This window comes from Hemibagrus wyckioides, linkage group LG19 (genome assembly GCF_019097595.1).
Source record: "Hemibagrus wyckioides isolate EC202008001 linkage group LG19, SWU_Hwy_1.0, whole genome shotgun sequence".
NCBI classification, from domain to species: Eukaryota; Metazoa; Chordata; class Actinopteri; order Siluriformes; family Bagridae; genus Hemibagrus; species Hemibagrus wyckioides.
In genome coordinates, this window is record NC_080728.1 from 7,184,393 (window position 1) to 7,200,374 (window position 15,982).

Sequence of the window (15,982 nt, forward strand, 5' to 3'; positions counted from 1 at the left end):
GCCAATTGTGAGAACCAGGGATATCACAAAATCATGATAAGAAGATGAATTTCCTGGAATGAACAGTAGCTAGGATTACGTTTCAGCTGCCATTCAGGATGAGATGCCTGCCAAATATGAATGGAAACATTAGTTTTTGAGAGAGAGAATGAATTGTCATCTGCATAGCAGTGGTATGAAGTCCCACGTGGAATCTGGGACTAAACCACACAAGCAGCATGAATCTACAGGCCCAGGGGTTACCAGCGTGAATAAGCAATAAGAGTAGTTGTAAATAACTCAGGGATTTTAACCAGTGAATTGATATACAATAGATTGATTATTTTAACTTCTGACACAAAAGAAGAGCAATAACATGGTGTTTATTTACTGCTTTTCTATTTTAGAAAATGTTATAGCAGTGTGAATGGCTCACTTTCAAGTCTGAGTGAGTGCAGCAATTCCTGCTGCTTTATAAACAGCACAGATATCAAGAGACATGAGATTGAATGTTGGTGCACAGAAGTGCCAAGAAAAATGTGGGGGAAAAAAAGGAAAGCAGTGACATTTTTATATTGCATTACACATTTTTCACTTCTGTGATAGCATTTCACTCTGGCAACTTTCTTGTCCTTCAAAAAAAAAAAAAAAAACCTAAACCTAAAAATGACCCATGTTTTCAACATCTAAAAATGACCCATACCAGTCACCCACATCCGTTGCATGATCTAATGATTTATTTATGTGGTTAAGTACAAGAATAGTCTTAGAATGAGTCCCACACGATACATAGAAATTCACTTATAAGAAAAAAAAAAGCCACAACACACTTATTATATATTTATATTTAGTAGGGTCACAACACATAAAATATAACACAGTGGCCAGTGTACCAGACATTTGGGATTGGACACATAAAATGATGGAATAAAAATCAACATTTTCATTATTGACAGTTTAATCAGTAAAAAAAAGCTACATGTATCTGTTAATATTTTATTTTAAATAAATAAAACACATGATCCGTACATAAAGCGCCATAAAATATCAACAATGTGTCATGAATATGAAAGACATACAATAATTAATTATTATTTAATTATGTTTATTGCAAGCATGCCATTTTGATATATGATGAATATAATGAATGAATATATAATGAATAATGCCATTGTCCAGATATGAGTTATGTTCCATTCAACTTCCATTCAACATTTTAAGCAGAAAGAGGAGAATCTGTATTCATGCTCTCAGAAGAAACTTTAAAAATAGTGATTGGAGATTGGCTTGAATCTGGAGGACAGCTGATCATGGTGGGGTTTATTAAAGGCTGATCTGAGCCTTGTGCCAGGACCGTCATATCTACAGGATTGCCACCAGCTCTACGTGGCCTTGACCTAAGAGAGTAAGAGAGAGTAACAGAGACAGGGGAATGAGTTTGCTAATGTACAATAAGCAGTACGGCATTTATGTTGATTTACAATTGTATTGAAACCTTACCGTCGACGCAATAAAAGGATTGCTACTGCTGCTGCCACACCAAGAATTACAATCACTATGATCCCTCCAGCGACTGTAGCTAAACATCAACAAAACAGAGAGAAATTACTAGAGTGACACAGGGAAAGAGAAAGATCTGAAAATCTATTGGGAGGTGAAAAATGCATGAAAAATGAAAGATAATTTAAGAGTGAAAGAATAAGAAAGATAAGAAAGACAAATTCTTACAAATAAATTCTTGTTTGTCTTTGGTTGGCTCTTGCTCTAAAACACACAAATATAAAGAGAGAGAGAGAGAGAGGTTGTAAAATGGTGTCTGCTGGTCTGAGTGAAAAAGCAAAGAGAAGCACAAGCACATCTGTCTAAAAGCTAAAGTAACTATCACAAGAACAATCACATATAACAATCAAACCACAGAACAACTGCAGGAGTCGATGCTGATCCGATCCGATCCGATGTGACAGAAGACAGAGTTTAAAGTGCTGCTTTAATTGACTTCAAACTTTAAAACCCATCACTATTTATTTTTTTTTGGAATAAAATGAATAAAAGCCTTCGCAGTTAGGTTTTCATTTAGCTGAACTAAACTGAAAGCCAGACAAATGAAAAAAAAGCAAGGCAGCGCCCTGAATACCAATTGTTCTTCCTCTGGCATTGTTCATCCTAAAAATACCTGTGAGGTAGGTTTGCACTATCCAGTGCAGTAATACATAAAACACTTTTTTTTTTTTTTTACCAGAGGCCAAAAACTGTTCATGTTTAGCATTGACTGTCTTTATCATCTCACAATCTACAGTAGTGGTTAAAACTCATATAAAAGTAGACACTCAGGGACCTTAAGACTTTTTCATAGAAATGATGGTTTCACATATATCTTCAAAGTAAATGATAATATCAAACCCATTTCTACTCTCTGTCATGCGCTTGATCATAAACGTGTAAAATTTAAAGCAGTCAACTTCAACCACATTTCTGTGAAAGGTTATCTTAACAGAGGTAAAATGTCTCACTCTGACTCATTTTGTATCAGACTTGTGGTGATAAACTGATTCACTTTTTCCTATAAGTCCATTTCCATTCCTTGGGCAAAATGTACAAGTAATAGTGGTTAAGATAAAGATAAGATTTCTCTTAGTTGATCAGATCTCTGTGCATCAGTAAAAAAAAAAAAAAACAACCCTAAGAACACTGCTGACCATATATGGTTTGGTTTATGGTTCATTCTTGGCACATTGGAGACAGTGACATGGTAGTGTGTGTTGCTAAACTTATTAATCAAAAATAAAAATGAAGTACTGTAACAATTAAAAAGCAAAACTGAAGGAAAATGAAAACAACATCAAGGCAATAAAGTTGTCACAGTAGAACTCAAAAGACATGAATATCCGTTTTAGCATGATGTAATTATACCCGATGAATAATTACATCAAATTGAAGTAATTTAAACGTTACAGTTAAAAATACTACTACTACTAATACTACTAATAATAATGCATTGAATATGATTCTGTAGATCAACTCTTGGTCAAAATAGGGCAGGGGTTGAACTTCAAGCAGCGCAGTGCATGGAAGGCAGAAGTATCACTTCAACTACTACAATTCTCAAAGAACACTGAAAACTACAAGACCCAGCACTCATCTGATCACACATCTGAATCCAGTCAAACACAATCACAGTATATAAAGACTCGTAGTTCACACACTCACTGTGACGTACACTAACAGTCAAAAGTTTGGACACACCTTCTAATTCAATGTTTTTTGTTTAGGGATTTTATTTTCTACATTCTAGAACAATACTGGAGATTTCAAAACTATGAAATAACACACATGGACTTCAGTAATCCATTTGTAATGACAACAAAAAACAGTCAGTTGTTATTTTAAGACACGAAGGTCAGGTGTTCTGGAATAGTTGTTGCAAGAACAGTATTGTCAAGTGCATTTGCAAAACCCATCAAGCACCATGATGAAACTGGCTCACATGAAGACCATCCCAGTAAAGCAAGACCAAAACTGACCTCTGCTGCAGAGGAGAAGTTCATTTAGAGTTACCAGCCTCAGAAATCACCAATTAACAGCACCTCAGATTAGAGCCGTTATGAAGGCTTTACAGAGCATCAGTAGCAGACATATCTCAATATCAACTGTTCAAACGAGATTATTGTGGATTTCGGCCGCCTTCAGCATTGTTTTACAATGTAGGAAGAAATAAACATCAGGAAAGAAGATGTGTCCAAACTTTTGACTGGTAGTGTATACACTCTTTGTCTGTTACCAACTGTTACCAAGCTTGTGTGATCCTGACCCATTTCTTTCCTTGATTTTGATTCCTGTGTTTCCTAGGCTATGCTGTCTGACAATTAAAACTAAAAAAAAGTTCACCTATCCCCCAAGATCCTGACCAATTTTTACTGCTGCATTATTGAGAGCATCTTGACAAGCTCCATCACTTTGTGGTATGGCAGCTCCACAGTGTGTGAAAAGAAATCACTGCAAAGGGTTGTGAAAACGGCCCAATGCATCATCGGCACCCAACTACCTGCCATCGAGTCTCTTCACCACAGTAGATGTCTGCGCAGAGCACACAAAATCATCAATCAGGTGGCAAACAAGCAAAAAAAAAATCCAGGAATAACAAAAATAACAACAATAAGTGAGGAGTAGACTGTTATAAATACAGAGAAGTAAATGAGAGTTAATAGAATAGGAAATAGGTGAGTTCAACAGCCAGGTGAATGAGAGTAGGCTCATGTTCATAAAGGTTTGGAGAATAGATCTCTTTTTTAAAATAGTAATAGTGTTAATTATTATTTTTCTGTCACAGTCTAACACTATATATGACGATGCTGATACTCATACCAGTGTCACACACTATCATGTCAGTGTCACTGCCATTCTGAGAATGTCCCAAAACCCAATATCATGAATCTATATAATATAATAATATAATGAGTTTTTGAGGTGTTTGTTCCACTGATGTACAGGGAGGAAGGAGGAAGGCTGGTACATGAATGATTCAGTTAGCATTTACACTGATCAACCATACCATTAAAACCACTGACAGTTGAAGTGAATAACATTATCGTGTTATATAAGGGACATATTAGGCAGAAAATAAAGTTCTTGTCAGTCCTTGTTGATGTGTAGGAAGCAGGAAAAATGGGCAAGTGTAAGGATCTGAGGGACATTGAAAAGGGTCACATTACGATGGCTAGATGACTGGGTCAGAGCATCTCCAAAACATCAGATCTTGTGCGGTGTTCCCAGTATGCAGTGGATAGTACCTACCAAAGGTGGTCCAAGTAAGGACAACTGGTGAACCAGTGACAAGGACGTAGGCGCCAAAGGCTCACTGAAACACATTAGGAGCGAAGAATGTCTTGAAGATCTTGTCCAGTCCAACAGCAAAGCTACTGTAGCACAAATTGCTGTAAAAGTTAATGCTGGCTATGAGCCACAGACCAGTCAGAGCACTTGTGCTGATCACCACAAAAGTGCCTGCAATGGACATGTGAGCATCAGAACTGATTGTGAACCAATAGAAGAGTCTTGGTCTGATGAAGCATGTTTCCTTTTGTATCATGTGGACAGCCGGATGTGTGTATGGTTTTTTCCTGGAGAAGAGATGTTCTGTTGGGTCCTGCAGTTATGTAGATGTTACTTTGACATACCTACCTACCTACCTACCTACCTTTCTGTGGCAGTAGTATTCCCTAATGGCCTCTTTCAGCAGGATAATGCTCCCTGTAAAAATGTCAGGAATGGATTGAGGTACATGACAATATTAGGCTTGTGGTTTAAATGTTATGGCTAATTAGTGAATATAATACAATGTGTTTGGTGAACCTGTCTAGATTCCACTTAAAAAGAAAATCACAATTTTTATGGATTATGATCCCAATTTTCAGCTGTTAGTTAGTTGTTAAACCTGGAAAAGACAAGCTAAATGTGCTGGTAATTCATGCTGACCAGTGGATGTGGTAATGTGGCTGCTAGTGGTGCACATATCATGCAGTTTTTCTTTCTCTGTCGTGGATGGAGCTGTAATTCTAGCCGTAATGGATGTGGTCACAGATGTCTCCTCCATTGTTGTGGTCCTCTGAGAGGTATGGGGGGATGTCCGTGATGTTGTGGAAGCTTTGTTTGTTGTTGTGAAGACAACTTTCCCTGTCGTAGAGGTGCATCATACAAGAAAATATCAGCAACTCCCCATGCAAAGACACACACACAGAAACACATACAACACAGACATCCACACACTCATGCAGGTTCTTACACCATACATACCTTTTACTGTGGAAGTACTTTGAACTGTTTCATAATTCATGTCAGTTGTCATCTGTGTTGGACTGAACGGTGAACCTGTAATATAAAACATTCGACATGAGTCATAATTAAAAGGTGATGGGTTTTCAGCCAGTCAACTCTTTTAGACACATTCTATGTATGGAGTCTTGTATAGAGTATGTTTAAATGTATAAGTGTAGGTACAGATCGGGATGCAGAAAGACGTGATAAAATTGATCAATTGATTGATTGACACCAGATCTGTTGCCCAAGAAAGCTATTTAAATGTATTAAAAAGCTTAAGGCTGGATTTAAATCCAAATGAAATGTCAAAGAAAAGTCGAATATTCTTGAAAACTAAATATAGAAGTTTCATTTAGTTTATCAATCTTGTCTTAGCTGCCTGGAACAATTACGCTTGTTAAGGAGCCAGTTTAACTAATGCAGTGATAAAAACAGTCCTAAACCTTACGCTTTAATAAATTGTTGCCACAGTGAAATGGACACACCTCTAATCAATACACTTTGTAATCAGATACTAGCTTGTGGTATTGGGACAACCGGAGACTGAAATAATCAGAGTTCAGCATTGTTGTTGAGTGATACACACACTATAAGGCACCATTATAAACACATGTTAGAAGTCACTTACGTATGCATTTTAGACTTGGACTGTTCTTCCATTTGTTATTTTCACATTTAAAAAGGTTGGAAGTTCCAGCTTCTCTCAGGTATCCTTCACTACAGTTCATGCGGAACTTGGAAGTGACATTGTATGCTTTCTTTGCATTTTCAATCTCTGGAGGATCCCCACAATTTCCTAAAACAAACAAAAAAGAATTAAACCATTTTCAAACACTAATACAAACTCATCATTTACACAGAGACCACACTGTTAAGACTTGAATAGTACTCCTTGTTTTGAATGAACTGAACCGTCAATTACGGTTACGCGATTGCTAAACTATTTACTGGATTTTCTCCTGGAAAATTATGCAACAAGAAGACAGCGAGAGAGAAAAAAAGGTCCCAGAATATATACACTCATCCTTTCTAGGGATAACAGTGAGCTATGATGACAAATTTTTTTATTGATGATTATTATTAATCTTTGTATTGATGGCAATACAAAGAGGAACTGCAAAAAAAAAAAAACCCAAACAAGCAAACACACCAACCCAAAAGTATTTGTATGGTGTTCCTAATAAAGTGGCTGGAGAAAGTATACTTATTCAACTTTTTTTACATGAGAATTTGCTTCAAATTAAAATTGTATTTGTCAAATACATAACAATACACAGTACGCCGTGTAGTGTAATGCTTTTCCACTGTCTGGGACAGAAAAACCTTTCATAAAGAAGTGCACACTTCCTTTTTTAAGATTCACAATATGCATGCAGAATGCAGAGCCTTATAAAAGTACAACGTGGCCGTGAAACGACAAACCGAGAAATAACAATATAAATACTGATATCAAAATACTTTCTTTAAACTTCCTTCCATACTATTCAAATGACACCACAACATAGTCAAGTCAATATCGAAATCTAGTCTTCTTTAGAAGAGTTCTTTAGAAAACCATGTGTGGGTGCATACAGGTTAATTTTATGAGTGATGTTTTAGAAGAAGTAATGACACCTCTCTCTTGGGTTTTAACACCTTATTCTGCCACCTCAGTGTGGTTGAATTGAGCCAGACACACACACACACACAAACAAACGCCCACACAAACAAACGCCCACACAAACAAATGACAAACATTACAATTACAGCCAGATGAGCTACACTGCAGAGAAAAGAAACCTTATTTCAGCCAATACAAGCTCAAGTATTGAGCTTGTATTGGCTGAAATAATACAAGCTCAAGCTCAACTTTACTTCCCACTTACACACACTAGAATTCCAAAGCACCCAAACCTATGGGGATTTAATTATACAATGCATTATTAATATCCAGATAGTAATTTTTGATATTGATTAAATGCCACATTCTGATGCTCCAGAATACAAAACCACCAACAAAAGATCCTTTATTTAGTGAAAATTTACTCTTTTGTTAATCATCTGAGGCACTCTTTATCAAGGCTATAAAAGGGAAAACACGTGTGTGATCTGTTATTGTTTCTACCAGTATCTACTGGTCTGGCATCCTGTTTAAATCTTTATCCTTCCTTCTAAGCAAAAGAATCAGCATTAGTATTGTCTTCCAGGTAAGCTAGCTCAGTTACCCTGAAGAAAGTAACGACAGCTCGTTATAAAAAGAACTAGAAATGAACACAGAACACAAATAATCAAACCTAACTTTATGCTTATTTGCACTCTCACAAGACTTGAATATTTAACCACTGAAATGATCGCAGTTGGTTACAAGGTTATCATAATAAAGAGCTGTCTATCAGGGTGAGGAATCAAACAATGCTCTTTTTTTTTTTTTTTTAGTAAAACTGGCCAAAAACATTTGCGCAAACTCCCATTTATCCCCCGTACAGCTGTTTCTACAACCAGGACTTATGCAATTACCTGTTTCACAATACAAATTTTGACAGTACTTAAAGAAAAAGAGTGCTGGAATCTGCCAAAAAAAATCCCATGTTAGTCATTTTTACAGGCAGTGTGTCAAGGACTTGAAAGGAGATTTCCACACAGGCTGTGCTCTGCTGTCCAGTTTGCTTTTTGAGTGAACAGCCACACAATAGTAAGATATTTGATTATCTGACTCTCTAAAATATTGAATGTCTCCCAGAGTAATGAATAATATACTACGTGCACGCCAAATTCGGTGTCAGACTCACTTCCGCCTAAAACATTGCCCAGTTCCTATGCTCAAGTGTGCATGATTACTAACCTCCTGGATTCAAGCCAAACTGCATAGCCTGGTTACTTGATATTCTGTTTGTACATTGCCTGCCCTTTAGACCTTTAATAAACTCATTCACTGCTGCCTGACATATAGACACGTTTCTATATTAAGTACAGAAACAGATTAGAGATGGGATTGAATACAGAAAAGCACACGATTTATACGCAAGTGCCAAATCTCCTTCCAGAAGGTTTCAATTAAGCTGTAAGAAAACAGATTTGCTTTCTAGTGTGATGATATTACTATGGCACCCGGTAGCCTACTGGAGACTTTATAGTATAGAGAGCAATAAAATCAATGCATGTGTGAATGTATATGTGAAGTTTGTGCATGTGAAGTTAATCATGTCATCTGTACTTCTCTGACTGTTAAAAGTCCAGGTCTTCATATGAAGCTGTAGCACTGCGCATGTTACTAAGGAAAGCAGTTCACCACATCCTTTTTACTATGTATTCTCCAAGAAACCATAAAGACTCCGGATGAGATTATGCAGACTGGTTCAGGGTACGTGTCATTCTTCTCATTATTGAGTCCACACTAAACACTTGAATGCAATTATATTGCTGTTGCCTGGTAACTGTAGGAAAGTGCACTATCATGTTTAGCTAAATGGCTGAAGCTAGCCAGTATTCACTTGGTGTTCCAGTTAAAGTGTCTGGTGAAAGTAAACATATTCAACCTTATGTTTTATGCTTCGAATTCTAATTTTGACTAGAGTGATAGGATGAACTGTTAATCAACTGAGTTAATGATGGACACAATTCCTTGTCACATTGCCAAGTGGAGTTTGACAATCATGCTGAAAGTCAAAGTATCCCATTTCATTTAATTTCCACTCAAGTCTAAGATAATACTAGTGATAGCTCACTTGGTTGTGCAAGCAAACTGTTTCTTCTGCACAGATACACTTTGTGCCACAGTTTGTGAACATCCTTAACTGACCACATCCTTCCCTCCGTTTACATACAATGAGCTCCTACTCCATAAATGTTGCATGATACCATCATGCTCAACAATAAAATATGTAAAGGGACACAGATTTCACAAGCTGAAAAAGTCAGCATAACGTGTTGAACAATATAATCTCCCAGGTCAGGAAACTGAAGCTGGGGTACAGTCTGGCAGTGAAATAGTGAACAACTGCTTTAAGAGTTCACTGTAACTCAGTCTACATGCATCTTAATTTTGTTCCCGGAAATTTGGGATTTCAATGTAAACGTAAATATATTTCGAGTCACTGTGGTAAAGCTGTGAGACCCAGGCGAAATGAAATGTACAGTGGGACGGAACTGCCCATTAAAATGGACTATAATAATAACCTAATGATGACTCTTAGCTCAAAGTGGCATCTAGGTTTTGTATAACCATGAGCATAGCAGTGTAATTCCCCCCTAAAAGAGCAAACAGTACAGAAGACAGCACCTTTCTGTTAAATCCATTTAAGGCTAAGATCATAATACATTTATTAAGAAGAGGCCTGTCAAGACATGCAGCTCACTCTTCCTGCTTTCATGAGTCTCAAATGCATCTCCATTGACCTTTGTTTTTTGCATTTTGTTAGTAGAACCTGACTATTTGAGGTCATGTCAGAACAAACCCAAACATACATGTCAAAGTTTATGTTTGTCAAAAAGAAATAAAAAAACTGCTGCCAATGGCATTTTATAATCAAATTCTAAGCGCTCGCATTGACTGATAAAAGCGTTACTCATAAAGGAACTTTGCGTTTGGTTATCTTCTGAAAATTCTTAACCATATCATACTGTTCTACCACCGTCTGCATTGATATGTAAATTTTTATACCTTTCCATACAATTTCTTCCCTTTCCTCATTTGTATAGTAATTCTAGTTTTTACTATAAGTTTTCTTTTTTCTTTTTATTCTTATTGACTCCACTTTTAAGACTCGTACAGTCGAAAAGGCGTTTTGCTGCATGTCATACTGTGTGTGGTTGTGTATGTGACAAATAAAATTTTAATCTAATTTTGATGAAGTAATTGATTCTAGTTGCCATAGGACAATAAACATACACCGGATCTATTTCAGTCGTTATCAGGACTCTCTACGCTCTGTGCAGATAACAGCTTTTTAATGTCGGTTTCACACATTTTTCTGGTCTTCCTTTAAACACCTTCAAGGGATAAGTGTTCATCCCACAGCAAGCAAAAAACAGATAAACAGATAAACCTGGTACTTACAGATTTGCCAACCTTCATTCAAGCTATTTAGTTTTCTTTTATGTAAATGCAAACCTGTGATTATGAACTCTGCAAGCAAACCAGTCCTGACTGAATTAGTCAGCACTAATTTCTCCAGCAGTGTTAGCACAAACAGAGAATAAAGACAATATGAGACTTATGTTTAAATGGCTGAAGAGTCAGAGACTGTTGTGGATGGATATGGATGATGCTAGGGCTAATCAGCGATTCCCATAGTAAATAAATAATTCTTTAAACCTTTTTACTGGTACACTGGCGATCCATTCCACTCATTTAAATGAATCTATAGCATGATGGCTTGCTTTTAATGTTTTGTATGAATCTCTCACATTATTACCGATATAATATTACATCCCATGAAGCTGTAGAGAAAATGTGAATTTTTTTTTAAAGTCTGTAGCTCAAGCTCTGCTCCAGAAACAACCTGTGTCATTGTGATGTAGCTTGTCTATATATTTTTATGTTTCATGTCCAACAGGAAAATAGTTTCGGTCTCATGTCTGGTGATTTACCTGTCGTGAGCTTTCTGAACATTTAGTGTGTTTTATAGAACCTTATCGGAACATGTCCAGGAGCTTACATATACAATGGAAAGCTGCAGATACATCTCACATTCTTCTGTATATACAAAAAAATTCCCTAATCACTTGCACTGTTATGTTTTCTGCCATCACAATGCAAAGCTTTTTTATGAATCACTCCAGCGATGCTGATACAGAAACTGCCTTTTATTTTCTTACTTTATTGTCACTTAACAGCAGACTGAAAATCAGTTTCCTTAATCAGATTTGGACTGTTATTACAGCTCTTGGGTGTAGTCACTTTAACAGAAAGGTTTTTTTTTACGAGAAAAGACTGAGGGTAGCATTCCATTTAAGACAAAGGGGTGTTCGGAATCAGTGCCAGGATTAGAGTTTGTACTAAAAAATGAAAAAATTGGTTGTATGAATAAAAATCTTCGTCTGAACTCATTGACTTGTTTCAAGAAGGAGTACCTATATTACGGCTGAGAAAATTCCACCAGCTAAGAATATTCAGGCAAAAGCAGAAAGTTAGGGTTTCCCCCTAAACCTTCCATGTCTGTATCAAAACACTGCAGACTGTGTTCCAGTAAGTAAACATGTTTTTAGACTGCATTCACTAGGGTTGAATTGCATAAACTGTGGAAACTGAGCAGCAAAGTTCTGGCTGGGATTTTAGGCTACATCATGCATGTGTTTTTTTTTTTTTTCTAATGTAGGCTTGCTTCATGGGAATAAATCTGTAGTAAATATGACAGGCAATCTGTCAAGTTATTATTCACATTTCACATACTTCTTGCATGTTTCTCATTTTTTCCCCGCATCAATCAAGTCTTTGTCATTTAACTTTCTGCAAGCCTAGATCTGTTGCTCCTGTGATACCGTGAGGTATGTTTCGTTTACAAATTCCGTAGTCAGAAAATATATGACGGATGAATTTTTTGGACAAGTGTAAAATGCAAAAACTCACAATAATCAACCTTTACTTTGTCTTAACTTGACATATTATTAGGCAGAGACTTTTAATATTTGTTGTTTGGAGTGAGACATGGATTGTTAGTCTGAACAATATACCAAACATCACTTGAGATGAATATACAGCTATTTTGGGTTCTTATTTTTCTCTAATAAATGACGAAATTTTGTAATTATATTTCCATTATTAACATTATATTGCCTAATTTTAAGCTATCACCTACGTATGGATGTTAATTAATAAAAATTATTTTAAAACATTGCTTTCTCTGTAACGTTATTGTAGGTTTTTGGCTAGCACTGGAGTCAAGTAAATTTCAATCCTGCATTTGATATCCATCATTCAGGCCTTTTTATTCATTTAAAATGCAAAATGTATATGCATGTGACATAGAATAATCCTGATTAAGTCGAGTAAGGCTGATTTTCTTTGGAAGAGAGAAAAAAAAGCTGACCGAAGCTTCTTTTTTTTTGCTGAAATCTAACAAAAAACGCCTCATGTGACTTTCTCTGTAACCAACACTTTTTTACTACTTCAGAACTGAGCTGTGTTAAAAAAATAAAAAATAAAATAAAGAACAGTCAAAAACATGCTGAACAACATACACAGCCCAGCGGTGAGTTTCCAAAGTGATTGAGCTATTGTGAACCCAGGTCTGAGTGAGTGGTTAATTCAATTGAGCCTCTAAAATATCCATACTATATACAGTAAAATACACGATTTTAATTTCATCAGCGTTGCAAACTCTTTATAATAGCACATGAATTGAACAGCCCAGTTCCAGCATCCTGATTTAACGCTTAGGTATATTTAATTCCTAATAAATTCTATCGCATAAAAGTCTTATAAAAATGAGGCGAAGCAAAATATTGATGTTAGAAGAGAGATTACACATAAAAATAAAAAAATATGACTATGATCTGAAAACCTACACTAACCAAACTACATTTAGGAGTTTCTAAATCTGCTCAAAAGAAGAGCAGGTGATATCAGATATCAGAAGGATTACTGAAGATACTGACAAAATATCAGACCAAGTCTGATTTCACCTAACAAATAATGTCTTAAGGATGACTGGGGTTGTATCTAGCACTTCATTCTGTATCTTACGTTTTATTCGTCCTGCGTCAAAAAATCTAAAAAAATAAAAAATAAAAAAATCGCCTGTGGATAACATGAGGAAGGTGGAGTGATCCATAACTCACCATCTCCTCCGGTGATGATGGAGTATTCAAATATGATGAAGATGAAGGTGAGTGTGGATGCGCGCATATCCAGTGAGTCCAGATCGCCAGAGCTGAATATCCTGCCAGAGCTTTCTACACATTTTAAGAACTACACAGATGTCATTGTGTGTGTGTGTGTGTGTGTGTGTGTGTGCGCGCGTGCGTGCGTGTGTCGCTGTTTTCGCAAGGGGCAAAAAATAAAACAACTTTCACTTTCTGTTTGGAAATGAAACGCCAAGGTTGTGGAGCGCTTGAAATAAAACCACACACGACGCTCCTGGTACTTGCTCACAAGTCATTTTTTTTTTTCCAGGATAAGTCACTTTATAACGCGCTCATAGACCATACATAAACACTACATAAAGTATAAACTGGTCATGGAATCTACGGAACGGAAAAATATTCTATTCTAGACTCAACATACAGTCAACTCGTCATGTTAACTCGATGATTATTTATTTCCTACCTCGAGTCACCATGCCACGTGTCGTGTACAACGAGTAAATGGTTAAAATAATACCGGTAACGGAAAATAGCAGTCAGTAGCGGTCGAGGTGCGAGCGGCGCTTAGTGCTGCAGATACAGGAACACGGGCTCGTGGCTTCCGTTATTACCCACGTCACTCCAGGGAGTGGGTGGCTTTATTTTTAGTTAATAAAAGCATCAAAGTCTGCTTTCACTATGATTTCCATTCTCTCTCACACTCTCTTTTTTAATATAATTTTAAGCTAATTAGTTAATTGTATTGTTATTTTTATATATACTGGATCTATAATTTCTCACTAGACTAGTATTAAAAAAAAATAAAAATTATATATATATATATATATATATATATATATATATATATATATATATATATATATATATATTTAATACTAGTCTAGTGAGAAATTATAGATCCAGTTTTGATTTCACACCCAGATTTCCGTCAGGTCCACAGCCTGTTGTTTTTGTCATGGCGACTTTCGGTTTTCGTTTCTCGGCTTCAGAAAACCAGTCAAACCAGGCTTTACTAATCCCCTCTCCACCCATTAACTCAATCACATTTATAATGCCAGAGGGTGATTTTTTAATTTTTAGTCTTTCTTAAACATAATGTTACAAATACTTAAACTTTACATTTGTGTTTTTATTAAAATATTTAAGATAGATAGATAGATAGATAGATAGATAGATAGATAGATAGATAGATAGATAGATAGATAGATAGATAGATAGATAAATAAATAAATAAATAAATAAATAATAATTTACATTTTTTAAAGACAGGAGTTTCTGCCTGTTTTGGGATGCCTAAATTTACGTGTGATGTCACAGTAGTCAGTTCATTCATTCCTTGTCTATACCTGCTTTATTCCTAATTCTGGGATAGAATTAGGAGCCTATCCCAGCGCACATTGGGTACACCCTGGACAGGTCACCAGTCCATCACAGGGCCACATATAGACAGACAACCACGCACACTCCTACGGGCAATTTAGAATTACCCATCAACCTAATGTACATGTTTTAATGTACATGACTGTGGGAGGAAACCTGAATAAACCCACACAGGCATGGGGAGAACATGCAAACTCCACACAGGAAGGCCCCTGCCTGCTCGAACCCGGGATTTGAACCCAGGACCTTCTTGCAGTGAGGCAACAGTGCTAACCACTAAGACACTGTGCTGCCCAGTAGTCAATTTTATTTAATTTTTTTGTATAGCGCTTTTAACAATGGACATAGTCTTGAAGCAGCTTTACAGACGTATAGAAACATAGAGAAAATAAATTATAAAGTTTAAAGTTAAGTTACTATTTTATCCCTAATGAGCAAGCCTGAGGCGATGGTGGAAAGAAAAAACTCCCTGAGATGATATTGAGAGGAACCAGGCTCATAAGGGAACCTCATCCTCATTTGGGAGACACTGGACAGAAAACAGTGTAAATGTATATAATGTCATTTCTTCAACAGCAACCAAGAGCTCTTGAAGAACTAATAGGTCAGTGGAGTTTCTGAGTTCATTGTAGACTTAGCACTAATTTAATAGCTCAAATAAAAGCAGACAAGCCTTAAAATGTTCTTTTTTTGGCAGCAAAATGGGGACCACAATATTAGGCAGGTAGTCAATGTTATGCCTGATTGGTGTACATCTCTGTTTACAACACCACTTTTTCAGTGTTGCCAAAACTGTTTCTGATTTGTGCCCATTGCACAATGCAATAGAAAAATTCTTACTTTGCATTATTTATTTAATTCGGTCAATAATAACAACAATATATAACTGTTTTTTTTAACAGACCCCATAATTATTTAAATATAGGCCTCTATCAAACGGCTGCCCAATCGGCTTGGGTTAAGTTAAAAAAAATTGTTAATGAAATATAGTGATTCTACCAAATGGTCGCACAGAACATTAAATGGT

General features: G+C 36.3%; 1 protein-coding gene across 2 annotated transcripts; it reads right to left on the minus strand.

Annotated features, from left to right (window-relative positions):
* Positions 1-694: 694 nt before the first annotated feature.
* Positions 695-14,167, minus strand: LOC131370358 (interleukin-15 receptor subunit alpha-like). 2 transcript variants are annotated; one of them, XM_058417645.1, is made up of 7 exons: positions 13,552-14,167; positions 6,422-6,589; positions 5,770-5,844; positions 5,452-5,649; positions 1,708-1,743; positions 1,480-1,558; positions 695-1,376 (listed from the first exon to the last, which is right to left on the minus strand). In XM_058417645.1, exons 1-7 carry the CDS (start codon positions 13,616-13,618, stop codon positions 1,196-1,198), a joined length of 804 nt encoding a protein of 267 aa, XP_058273628.1. In that variant the 5' UTR covers positions 13,619-14,167; the 3' UTR covers positions 695-1,195. The 2 variants fall into 2 exon arrangements, with proteins under 2 accessions (XP_058273628.1, XP_058273629.1); XM_058417646.1 differs by lacking the exon at positions 5,452-5,649.
* Between the last annotated feature and the right edge of the window lie 1,815 nt (positions 14,168-15,982).